Here is a 12,829-nt window from a genome sequence, read left to right on the forward strand (position 1 = left end):
GTCCCATATGAAATTAAATATTGTTGATTTTATATCGTTAATAACATCATTTGGTGGATTTGGGAGAACTGTTAATACATATATTAATTTAGGAAGTGCAAACGTTTTTAATACTGTGTTTTTTCCGATTAGTGTAAGTTTACGATGATGCCATGATTTTAAGCAGTTTTTAAAATTCTGTAATTTAGGTAGTATGTTTTTAAGAACTGTATCCTTTTCATTATTTGTGAAAGTAATTCCTAACGTTGTGGCTTCATCGGATGTCCAATTAAATTTCATTTCTTTTTTATATAGAACATTACTTTGTTTTAATTTACCTACTCGTAGCACGGTACATTTACTTTTGTTTAGTTTAAGACCCGATGTCATTCCGTAAAGGGTTAGCGACTCTATTAGGTTATGGAAAGAATCGTAATTGTCGTTTAAAAAGTAGGTGGCGTCGTCAGCAAATAGGGATTGTTTGATTTCTTCGTCAGGTTTTTATTTCAAAAAGTAAACGGTAAATCTGTCTATTTCTCGGTATTTTTGCTGTATATAGTGTTTCTATAAAAACTACGTTTAAAAATAACTTAAATGATACTATTTTGAATTTTATGACACTTTGTTTTTAACCGTCCCAATTTTTACTTGGCTGAAATCACTTACATTTCATGGCGCTCTTCCATAGATAAAAATTTGTAAAAAATAAATGTCTGTAAAAGAATACTTATTTCATCTTGTTTAAACTTCAAACACCTTTACTGCATCTGTACACACCAACAGCATGCCCATATTTGGAAATTTGAATGAATTATGGAACTTTTATATACCCCAGGGGTGAAAATAAACTGGACAAAAGCCGAGCGTGGGGGTGGTTTTGAAAAAAAAACGGTATATTTTTTTTTAAAGCACGGAAAGCCTACCTACAAATTTTCATGTAGTTCAGTGAAATGATGCTGATTAAGAAAATAATTAATTAGATTATATTTGGATATGTGCCCATTAGGGGTGCGCTACCTTAAAACAATTGGAGTAAAGTTCGTCGTGTTTTACGAATCCAATTTTACTTCAAAATGATAAAAAATATTTTCATTGAGTTGCTATGCATTTATACTATTATAAACTACACACAAAACAAGGTTTAAACTTCTGTACTCGCCTTCATTTACATTCCTGGAATGAAAGAATAAAGATTGTTTTTTGTGTAACCCACCGTACATATATTATGTTGTCACTACAAAGTATATACCATGTGTGGGGGGGGGGGCCGGCTGTCAAATTCCGTTTTCATAAATAATGATGAGCCAACTTCACGTTACGATACCCTAAGAACGAATGCTGGAAATCAATGATCAATTGAGCGAATAATGCTTAATATTACAAATGCGAACAGATAAAGGTCCACATAACGAAGTGAATACAGCGTAACTTTTGTATTGAGTCAAATTAGGCATATACACTAATGATATGTCTCATTTTTTATTCATGACTACGACTTTTTTCTACCCTTACATTCTAACATCAATAAAAAAGCATAGCGTCCTTTGGTGAACGTGGGTTACGATGGCGGGTATCAAGGTTACGGTTGAAACTAGGCTTCTTAGGGTATTGGATGAATACGAAACGAATTGAGAAATATTTTTATTACATAGCATAGTATATGATAAACATGAAGAACAACATTTGAGTGTTCAATGCTTAAAGCTGTCCTTTAAACACGTAAAGACATTCACTTACATAGGAATACATAACTTAGAGTGTTTTTTTAAAACATGCAGTTGAATATGTATGCACTAATGCCTATTTATGGTACACTGAATAAATATTGTTTAACTAAACTAAAATTATGTAATAGCATCATAAATGAACTAGAGTTTACAAGTTAGGACATGTCATTGCAAACCTCCGCACTTATCACTGGACACTGACACTATTTTTATCCGATCTTTACACTGGTAACATAAAGCAACCCACATCTTGCTCAAATATCTTGGTTTTTCCCTGAAATAATAATTAATGTCAACTATATATTCATTCGTCACATTTCAAATACTTAATTGAAACATATTGTGTTTTTGGATTCATTAAACATATAATTTTCTTTGAAAGAAAGGGCTTAGAATAACATCAACTACAAAAACGCTGACGATTTAAACTTATTGTAAAAAAATGTCAACTGAAATATTGCATTTAAGCATTACTAAAACAAATTCACAATCAAATTAAATCCATATCAATAAGATGAATCTTTTAGTGGTTTTCAAATTTTTTTTTTTTTCAAATTATTGTGGTAAATGATACATTAAAATTTGTCTCAAGCATATCTCGTGAACAGTGTTTTATTCCAGTCTAGGCAAAGGTTTGAAAGAGAATATTGACAAGCTTTTTTGCGATTGCCAAATTCTACATTCAACTAACTTAAATATCAAATAGTACAATTGAAAGGAAATATTGGAAACTAACACAACACAAGGATAAACCATACACAATCAGTGAATCACCCACGGATTCAGGGGTAATTTGTGGTAATAAATGATATCTAAAAACTTGCTTATCTTTAGAAACACAAACAACTTTCTTCTTCTTAGACTTTCATATACCTAATGCTTGACGTCGCGAGTTTTGTGGGAAAAGTTGCCCATCCAAAGAGTATGTATGGGTTTGTAAAATACACCTTGCTATATGTTAATCGGACAAGTAGAGTTTCCTTCTATAAAAGCATGAAGAGGCATGATACAAATAAATATATATTTCAATATATCTTGATGTCATAAGACGTATCTTATGTCAAAGTTCTTATACATGTATATCTATACAAATATGTTGAAATCATAAGGTGTTACTTAAGAAATACGAGCTTGCTGGTCTACCTTGAGTTGTACACCGAAGTTATTTTACCCAAATGCGATAACACCTTATGCTGTAATAAAAGATGTTGTGCTTGATACACACGCTATGTTATTAAGATACATTTCGTTGGGACTTTAGCTTATTTAAACATAATGTATTCATTATTTTTTTAATCTATGACAAGGTTTCTTTTAAAATATATTTTACCAAACTGTGAACAAGACCTTTTATTATCACTATCGATAACAACGCTGAGTGAATTCCTTTTAATTCAATCAAAGAAGTTGAGCTATTATAAACTCTTACGCGTTCAACGTAGGTCCCCGAGAGTGTAACGCATTCCTTGGAGTCACAATTGCGCTCGATCGTAAAGCAGATCTCTTCCTGTTTGTTACCGCTGACCGGAAAACATTCGCTAATGGCATCATCAACTGAAATAGACAACATGTGCAAAATGCAAAGTTATAGTAGACGTGATCGTCGTTGAATATAATGTTTCCAGACTTGCACCGGTTTTTTAAGTTTGTAAACTTAAGTTACTACGTTTGGCAAATGTGAATATGTGACTAAAATCGGGTAATAATATCACTTGTTTGGAGAAAAACAACATAGCTCTATCGACACTAACAACAACAATACCTTTTTCTCATGAGAATAGTGTACATTCATTTCATACCTTTTTGTACTTTTTTATACAGGCGTAATCCGTTGACAGTAAATGAGACATCATAGCTTATTGAAGACCAACGCTCGATCGCTACGGAAGCTGCAAATAGATAAAATTTTACAACAAATAATACATTTATTCATACGGATCCATATGAATATGCAAATGAACTACCATTGTTTAAGACACGTTGCTTTCGTTCATGTTATTGCCATATAGCTCTCTATTAATTATGCGTCCGTGTTATTTAATATTAAAATAAAATATTTACATGCAACGCGCATCACTGGATTTGCTTGTTACATTATTTCCAGTTGTTTGAGCGAGGACAACTAACAATATGTGATCACAAAACCTCAATATATGTACGTTTTACATAAATAAACAAAAACCATAAATAAAAAATTATATTGTTTCCTGAGCAACACACATTGTCCTAGTTTTTTTCACTCAAATTTATAAATGTCTCGGGCTTTTGACATTACTTGTTTAGCATTCAATCCATTTATATTATCCTTAAAGTTTTACATCACACTGTATGTGAAACGTACCCGTTTTACCAGTTTTCTTTGTAGATGGACAAAGTCTTATGTGGTTTAACGCGTGCATTTGAGACTTATATTTATTAAATAGTATTGCAATTGATAAATTGTACAACAATCTCAAATGAAAATTGCTGACCTTTCTCTGCACAAGCGCTCATTATCAACCAAAACATATATTAACATATGTATCAAACAAGCTTGTACACCACACTACTATTTATTTACAGCTAAAAGTGATAACTATAGAAATAATTCATCAAACATTAATGTACAACCTTATTTTATATCAGTGTGTTCATTAATATTTTAAGTATAATACAAACATTGTGATTTCTCCGTTGCATCAGCAGTAAATTGTAAGGCCAGTTATTTAATACTCCTTTATTTACATCAAGTCCGCAAATGATGTACACAGGACAAAAACAAACATTAATGAGTACAACTGGGGTTTCTGTCTTGGAATGGTCAATGCGAATCAAAGCATTCCGATTTTTACCCGGATTTAGGGTAACCGACTCTCATATTTGGCACATAATTATTATTTAAAAAGCGATAAAGGGTGCCCAAATATCAAAATTATAGAGAAAAAACACCATTTAAGTGTTGATAAAGTGTATGACTTGCCACTCATGTGAACGGTTTGACCACCCGCGGTAACGAGGCGGTCCACGCAGCACACGCAGGACGAACGTACACATTGGCACCATTGTCTGGGCTCCACCTCCTCAAAACGTTCTCCGTCTTGAAACGCCGCGTCCTCAACTGAAGGACGCTCCCGATTGGTATCGTCTGAAGATATGTCTACAAACAAACGCGAGTTTTATTTTGCTCGTTTACCATAAGCAGTATGAGATATTTATTCTTGTAGTTGTAGTATGCATTCATCAATATCGGCTGTATCACTTCATGCAAAATGAATACAATAACATAAGCTTAAGGCGCTATGTACACGTTACTTACCATTTTTATGACAGAAACTCTCTTCCAAACGTATGTTTCTTTATCAATAAAATTTATCGTTGCGAATATTATTTAAATGAAAAAAATATGATCGAATATTTAACTTGAAAAAAATCTAGGTTTGGCAACACAAAATATGGTATGTCGGGTAAGTGAAAACGCCCTATTTGCTTAAGAAGCTGCTTTTTGGTAAGGATTTTATGAACTTGTTTCGTGAAATGCATGCGCAGACTCACATGGCTTTTGTGTGTAACAAGTTACACTTGACGACAGACCATGTTTTTAAATAAAAAAAAGACGTTTGTAATTTTACTTCCAATACCAGATAAAATTAAAAATACGTTAACCCAACAGGCCATACCATTACAATTGCTTTAAAATAAGTACATGTGCAGCAACTTCAACCGATACGCTTTATAATCAAGCAATCAAGTTGACACAGCAAAATGCTATACACATACATAAAACGTCGTCCGATTAAATGCGTATTTCGAAAGCAGGTCTTTTAAATGCTGATGCATTAACAATAATTCCTTACCTTCAGGTTCCCTTTGGAACGTCAGCACATCCACCGTGTAAACAAAGACTAGCACAAGAAAGATCACTTTACGGTGAAATGCCATCCTCCAGAAAAAGTTAAATAACGAACGCTGATATTATAAAGCCAACTCTTGTTTTACGCATTTATCATATATTCGATCTCAAGCTCTTATTTCCTAGATGCCCCGTACGCGCGGTGATGATAGTAACAAATGGTTGTTATGTTAATTACCAGGGTCAATTCTCAAATATTATATGCCATGCTTAAGTAAGCGAATCAGTTAAGTTGTCAAAAAGCTTATTACACAGACTAATCTATCGGCAATTACGTAGTCATTTGGGCTCAACATTTTGTTAGTCTGAACAATAGCCTCGTTACGTAAGTATGACCTTATACATTAAAAACATGTTCCCACTTCTTTTCGTGCTCATTCTCGGATATTTCTACTAAGGTGTATGTGTATCTGTTTGTGTGCGCGCGTGTGCGTGTGTTTGTGTATGAGTATATGCGAACGTGCGTACGTGTGTGTGTTTGTGTATGAGTATATGCGTGCGTGCGTACGTGCGTGTGTTTGTGTATGAGTATATGCGTGCGTGCGTACGTATGTGTGTCTGTGTATGAGTATATGCGTGCGTGCGTACGTGTATGTGTTTGTTTACGAGTATATGCGTGCGTGCGTACGTGCGTGTGTTTGTGTATGAGTATATGCATGCGTACGAGCGTGTGTTTGTGTGCTTTCACAAGCACCATTGAAGGTGCATTTGTGATGTTTAAGCGTCTTTCAGGATGTTTTGGAAATTTTACTTTGAGTTTGCTCGGTTAATTGTACAAGCATCGACGAAAAAAGAGTGAGATTTTACCAACGCCGTTTAAGGAGACTGGGAGATTTGGTAAGCGCAATTGACGTCGTGTAATTTAGGAATCAACTTTTATGGTGAATAAGTGATTTTACATGCACGTTGCAAAAATTAGCTTCTTCGGTTGAATTTAAGAGCAAGTTGATGGTGTATGGGTGATTTTGCTAGCACCGTTTAGGGTTGATGTGTGCATGGTCAAGCAACATTTTGGGTGTATTGTGTAACTTAACAGGACAGTTTCTTGTATAAATTCCTTCCCTGGTTTCATCATGCCGATTTCCTTACAATTTTAATCTAACTCCGATCACCCTTCACGGAGTTTTAATTGAAGTAAGTGCCAAGTTTTCAGTATTTTATCAATTGGTGATTTGTACCATATCTATATTCCAATTGTGTCATCTATTAGTATATTATGTGTGTGTTTTTGATTGTTTTTTTATACATTAGTACTTTATATCGTGGATGTCAACGATGTAATATGTTGTGCAGAGCATTATCATATGTGCTACAAAATAGCAAAATCATCAAAAAGCTGTTGCTTGGTTGCAATTTACAAAGATGTACAAGATTTATTTTTCTTGAAAACCGGCTGTTTGATATTACATAATAACGCTCAATATTTTTTTCTTTTATACATGTCATTTACTGAAAAAATACAGTTAGTTAGTAAGTTAGATTTATATTGTAAACATGAACTAACTGAAAATGAAACTAATTTGCCTAGTTAAACATATTGTTAAATTCTTTACACTTTGAAAAACGTTTCTTAAATAAATTATCTTAAAAAAATATCACATGCTGTTGTTAAAATGTATAATACGAGATACATTTGTATTTAGAAATGCATAGACAGGAAAGGGTTTTTACTTTTTATTAATACTCAGCACCTTATCTTTGAATACTTTGCTGTTGATTGTAGAAAATCAACATTATTTAAAGCCAACACAAAATCAATGAATATTTTTACAATATTTCGGAAAAGAAAGTTAACATATATAGCATCAGTGTACCTTATATCAATAGCCAAAATTTCAGCGCTAGATGTGGTCTGGTAACATAGATTTAACAAGATACATAATTCTTTTTTTGTTGTTCGTGGAACACATGGTCATGTACAATTTTATTGTCCGTGTATCGTATGAATGAATATCGTTGCAGAAAATTGAAATGGAGTATATTGTGCCACAAAAATAAAAAACGAGCATTTTGTATCTCGCTGAATCTTTGTTACCATACCACTTCTAGCGTTGAAATTGTGGCTATTTCTATAAGGAGCACTGATCTTTAAATGGGTTGAAATCATTTTACGAAATATTTTGCGAAAATATTCGTTGGTTTTGAGTATTTATGTTTCTTTAGCAATGATAGTTATTGAAAAAAGACCTATTTTATGAAGAGTTTTGGATTATTAATATACTCCCAAACATCGCAAAAGAACATCATACAAAAAAGTAATTAGTATTATTTCTCAACATATGCATATCAAATGGCACTAATAAACAATTATTTCCTCTCATGATCTCTGCTTTTCTTCCAAATTCTGTCTGTGTCAAATTATTACCAGAAACATTTAAACAAAAATGTGTCTCTTTAAAAAGCTAACCTCGTAAACAACAACTCGAACAAGTTTTGACTAAGGTTTGTTTTAAGTAAAACACCAACATCTTGGTTTGTCACGCGGCCATTTGCTCCACTCGTCTTGAAGAAGAAACAAAGCTTGTACCTGAACGCAAACCTTTTGAGAATTTAGCTGCAGACCACTGACCTGAAAACAACCATAACATGCTTGGTAAATAACATCGTAGGTCACGTATGATACACACAATACTGCTACTATAATAAACATAATACTTTACAATAGATATAGTACTTTATAAGACATACTCAACTTTATAATATATATAACGTACGCTAAAATGCATATACAACTCTATAAACAGGAAATACTTCATAACCTATATAATACTTTAAAATTCATTTGATACTTTATAAGACGCATACACTACTTCATTCTGGCCAATTGTTAGTAACTATTCATGAGGAATTTATGTTATTTAGGATTTGGTATGTTTTAAAGCATCGTTCGTTTATTCTAATAAATAAAGTATGTTTCACGTGGCTAAAACATAAGAGTTTGGTCTTATCAATTATATGTATCGAATGGATACTTGTGAACACTATAACATATTATGAATTTACGGATATGCGTGTTTAACGGGTTTTTACCATCGTGCCCAAAATTGTTATCAGTATTCTATGGTGATATTTTTTACTATTTGCAAAGGCATCAGACATGAACATTTACATTAATACACCGGTAACAATAACATCAATTGTTTTGTATTTGTCAAGTTTGGAATTTAAATGAGTGCAGGTGTTGAAAATGTTAGATAATTTTTACGAGATATGAATAACAAAAAACTTATACCCGCAACGCTCTGACAGTTATGTTTAACGGCACTAAAAAAAGAATATGGAAAAGTTTCCCTATTAATACGTGTTGCAGTCAATGTGCACAGAGGAATCGAGTGACTAACCGACCGACAGGTGAACTCAAATATACTCTTTCGCAAACTTTGTTTTCGGGTGTATATGTGTATGAATTTAATATTCCAACTCTCAAACTTCGTTTTCGGAAATACACTGTATACCCACTCGTATTTCCATGTTTCTCCTCAAACTTTTGGCCACGTCATCGTAGAGAAGTGATTTCTCGACTTCCACGATCTGGTTATCTAGCAACAAGGATATTACTTTATCAGTATACATAGAGAATAAACGTCTGGAAGAACTAGACAATGGTTATGCAAACTACATACTTTATCCTTATCAACCTGTCTTGTATTGCTAAAATGACAGGTGGATAACACTCATTCAATACATGATTTCACCAATCATATTCTTATATACAAAGTGGTAAACAAACGCTCATGGCTTCATTATCAAATCGGCTTACTGTAATCCCTTGGAAAAAAAACGGAAATACGTGATTATGAATATCTGTTTACTGTATATATTTTTTGTTTTTAGTAGTTGTACGAGTATTTCTTTCTTTTTAAACAAATACTTACTGCTCACGATATATGATGGCACGGTTCGACCGCACATGGACAATGTCAAACGCACTGCTGGAGGTTTTGATAGCATTTCCACCGTCAATGAGCCTGTAACAAAATCACTGGCTCATTCTTAATTATGATATTTGAAGTTTTATAAAAACCCACTTGATTCAACCAGACTTTGATAGTATTACTGGCAATTTGGTAGTTCCTTGCCTATGAGACCCCTCATACGTTTAAAATCATGCGCTACGTTCATAATTAATACCCTTCATCCGCGCACAAGGGTTCTTCCATGATGAAACCCCATGTAACAGGAGAGCTATTTTTCATATATTAACCAGATGTTTCAGCTCTGGTGAAACTTATATATTGTGTTTGTGTATTAACCTCCCATTGCTTGTCATGGCCTGTATACTTTTTTTAGATTCCATTGTCTGAAAACCGAGACTGATAATGCCCGTTAACTCCAGTGTTTCTATCGATGCATGGAGAGGAGCGGATTGGATCGAACATGGGTATGGAAATACTGCAGTGGATGGATGAATTTTAATTTTACTGACAGTCAACTAACATTTGACCTGAAAGAAATGCAAAATATCTTATCCTTGCTTGGCAACACCTCAAAAACATAACGTCAAACGTTTTCTATTTTAGTGTGTATCAATTTGTTTATGTATGTTATACTGTAAGAATAAATAAATCTGACCTTTAAATTTCCAAAGCCAAAAGAAGCTCTTGCAGGAGCCATCGCAGCATTTTTCATCCATTGTTCTTCTTAACCATGTTTTGTCTGTACCGAAGGAAACAGGTATTGTGTTCGTCTCCTTGACCGATATAGTAGTGTTGTCTTCGTAATAGTAGTATGCAGGTATCTTGAGATGACGTCGGTAATACAGTCTATGGTTAGGCAGAAATGGGTCTAGAAAATATACAGATGTCAAATGTTGTATATGTCCTGCGAACTTCAGAACATAGACTGTCGAGCAACGGTTATCCGCCGACCACACGGCATGTAAAGTTATAATAGTGAAAACTAAGTCAATACTGTTGATTGATTTTGAAATGAGTGCATGTCGAAAAAATCTGCTACATTTTTTGATTTACAGTGTAAAAAATCACAACGCCCAACCTACCGTCCACGTCTTTGGTGAGCGATCCTGTGCCTATGTGAGTACAACCCAGTCCCCACATAACTGCAACTATCGCCAGTGTAAGCCTCACAATCATTATTCTGCTGATTACACAGCTAATTACCTTTTAAGCACATAAGAACGCGCATACGAATAGCACTTTATATAGGAGTATTGTATGCAATTGTCAATATCCCTTTACACTGCAATCTTTCGGTATTTCGTGCGTATGTGTCGTTTTGAAAACGTCAGATCCTGTTTTGAACCTGGTGCAGTAAAAGTATTGATGTGCAGGATATGGCGTATAGCTGAAGGGTTCCGTTTGGCAAAGCGAGAAGTTCCGGCCAAAACAAAATCAACGTTAAACGGGCTGAATCGAACATCTACTACGTCAGAATATAGAGGATATGTACGTCTGAATAGAAAGCATCGACTTTCTTAGACGTACGAAATGAAGATTGTTCTCTCCAAATAGCAATATATTGAGCTTTTTTGTGAATAAAGTAAGTCAATATTTCGTTATACTATGCCGATACTTCTTTACATGACCTCACTTCATTTAGAATTTTGTGTAATATTTATTGGAACATGAAATGTGGAATTTCACCCGAATTTCTACAAAACATAACAATTATTCAGAAATGCAAACTAAAAAAACTGATCGACAACAAAGCACACACCGTATCTAAGATGAACATGATGTGAGAAAAGGGAAACAATTCACATAGACATCAATGCAATATACACATACATAATTGCGATATACATATACAGGATTGAAATATTCATTTGCAGAATTGCAATAAGCGTATACAGAATTGCAATATACATATAAATAATTGCAATATGCGTATACAGAATTGCAAGAATTAAAAGACATTCTCTAGGCTTTCCTTTATTTAAGAATGTGCAAATGTCAATTTAAAGACGATTGTGCCATTAAAAAGTCATGCTACGTCTGAGAAGATTAATTTCGTATAAATGTAGACACTGGCAGGGTTTCGGCAGTGAATTTTTTACAAACGCCGAGTGCGATATTAAGCGCACTTATTATTTTCTCGTTCTCTCTCTTTCTCTCCCTCCCTCTCCATCTCTCTGAACTTTTCAGAGGATATGAATCCCTTGACTTGTCTAACTGATTAGTTCTTACCTTTTGTAAAGCAAACACAGGTTGTAAGTGGTACAGCGAACATATTAACGGCAAATCATCTGTAGCAATTTATTCATTAAAAACAACATCAGACGTACACGTTCAAATGTAATGATAAGAAATGGCATAAAAGATAATAATTATTATTATATAAAAAATACCACACAGTGTGAAAATAATAAATACTACTGACGCGTGACCTTATGGTAAAAGATGCAAAAGATCAATGCATAATGATAAACAGTTTAGCAAATATTTGTATCATACAAAACATTAAAACTGGGTTCAGACATAGCATAAACATGGAACGTTATCAGGAAACATAGTAAATACAGAAATAGAAGTGCCATTACATAACCATTACAACACACAAATGTACATACATGTTTGGTTCTCACACTATAGAACAACAGTCAACATTTACCGTCTTAAATTCGACTTTGTTTTGCTCTTTGAGCACATTTAATGCTGCCTTTTCGTAAAAGGATATGCCATTGTCTCACCAGTTATCAGAAAAAAAATGGAATAAATCCAAAACTGGTTGCACAAAACCTTTACAGATTCGCTTCAATATCGTCAATGTCACTATGGTTACCCAGATTGCGGTCGAATCCGTTACACCGAGTTTGCATTCGAGATTTATTGATTTCAAGATTTATATCCTTGATCCTTGTCTTTGACTGCACGGATTCTGTCCATTCATTGTCACCATGCGAAAATTCTTCTTGTCGTAACAATAGCGTTGGACTTCTAGCACGTGCCTCTGCATCGATTTCTTCGTAGCGGCCATTTTGCTGATATCCATTTTGTTGCCGGTAATTTCTGCTGCCAACCATCTTATCCTTTTCGTAAAGCGGATTTTTAAAGCGACGGAGATTTTGAAAATTTTCAATATTTTCATTATTTGTCCTTTCAACGGACGCGCCAGATGAACTCCGCCATGTTGTGACGTCAAGTTTGTGTTTCCGGTGATAAATGACAAGAAGTGCCACTGTTATCCCACCAAGCATTAGAATAAGGGAGCAGACCAGCGGTACAAGGAACGCGGGCTCTGTAATTATGTTAAAGCTTATTCAAGTAAAAATATA

At 34.0% G+C, this 12,829-nt stretch overlaps 3 protein-coding genes across 3 annotated transcripts in view; all 3 read right to left on the bottom strand.

Annotated features, from left to right (window-relative positions):
* Positions 1–1,607: 1,607 nt before the first annotated feature.
* LOC127871719 (uncharacterized) lies at positions 1,608–6,054 on the bottom strand. The gene is made up of 5 exons (XM_052414862.1): positions 5,540–6,054; positions 4,666–4,842; positions 3,506–3,595; positions 3,136–3,260; positions 1,608–1,980 (listed from the first exon to the last, which is right to left on the bottom strand). Exons 1-5 carry the CDS (start codon positions 5,622–5,624, stop codon positions 1,927–1,929), a joined length of 531 nt encoding a protein of 176 aa, XP_052270822.1. The 5' UTR covers positions 5,625–6,054; the 3' UTR covers positions 1,608–1,926.
* Positions 6,055–7,255: 1,201 nt separating this feature from the next.
* On the bottom strand, positions 7,256–10,856 carry LOC127871715 (uncharacterized). Its single transcript, XM_052414858.1, has 5 exons — positions 10,595–10,856; positions 10,168–10,380; positions 9,471–9,563; positions 9,055–9,134; positions 7,256–8,164 (listed from the first exon to the last, which is right to left on the bottom strand). Exons 1-5 carry the CDS (start codon positions 10,686–10,688, stop codon positions 8,045–8,047), a joined length of 600 nt encoding a protein of 199 aa, XP_052270818.1. The 5' UTR covers positions 10,689–10,856; the 3' UTR covers positions 7,256–8,044.
* An 862-nt stretch (positions 10,857–11,718) lies between these two features.
* The window catches only part of LOC127871707 (protein jagged-1b-like), a 69,989-nt gene continuing 68,878 nt past the window's right edge, over positions 11,719–12,829 (bottom strand). Inside the window, 1 exon segment of the mRNA XM_052414845.1 lies at positions 11,719–12,792. Within this exon segment, the coding sequence (XP_052270805.1) occupies positions 12,296–12,792 (497 nt within the window). The 3' untranslated portion in view covers positions 11,719–12,295.

This window comes from Dreissena polymorpha, chromosome 3 (assembly GCF_020536995.1).
Source record: "Dreissena polymorpha isolate Duluth1 chromosome 3, UMN_Dpol_1.0, whole genome shotgun sequence".
NCBI classification, from domain to species: Eukaryota; Metazoa; Mollusca; class Bivalvia; order Myida; family Dreissenidae; genus Dreissena; species Dreissena polymorpha.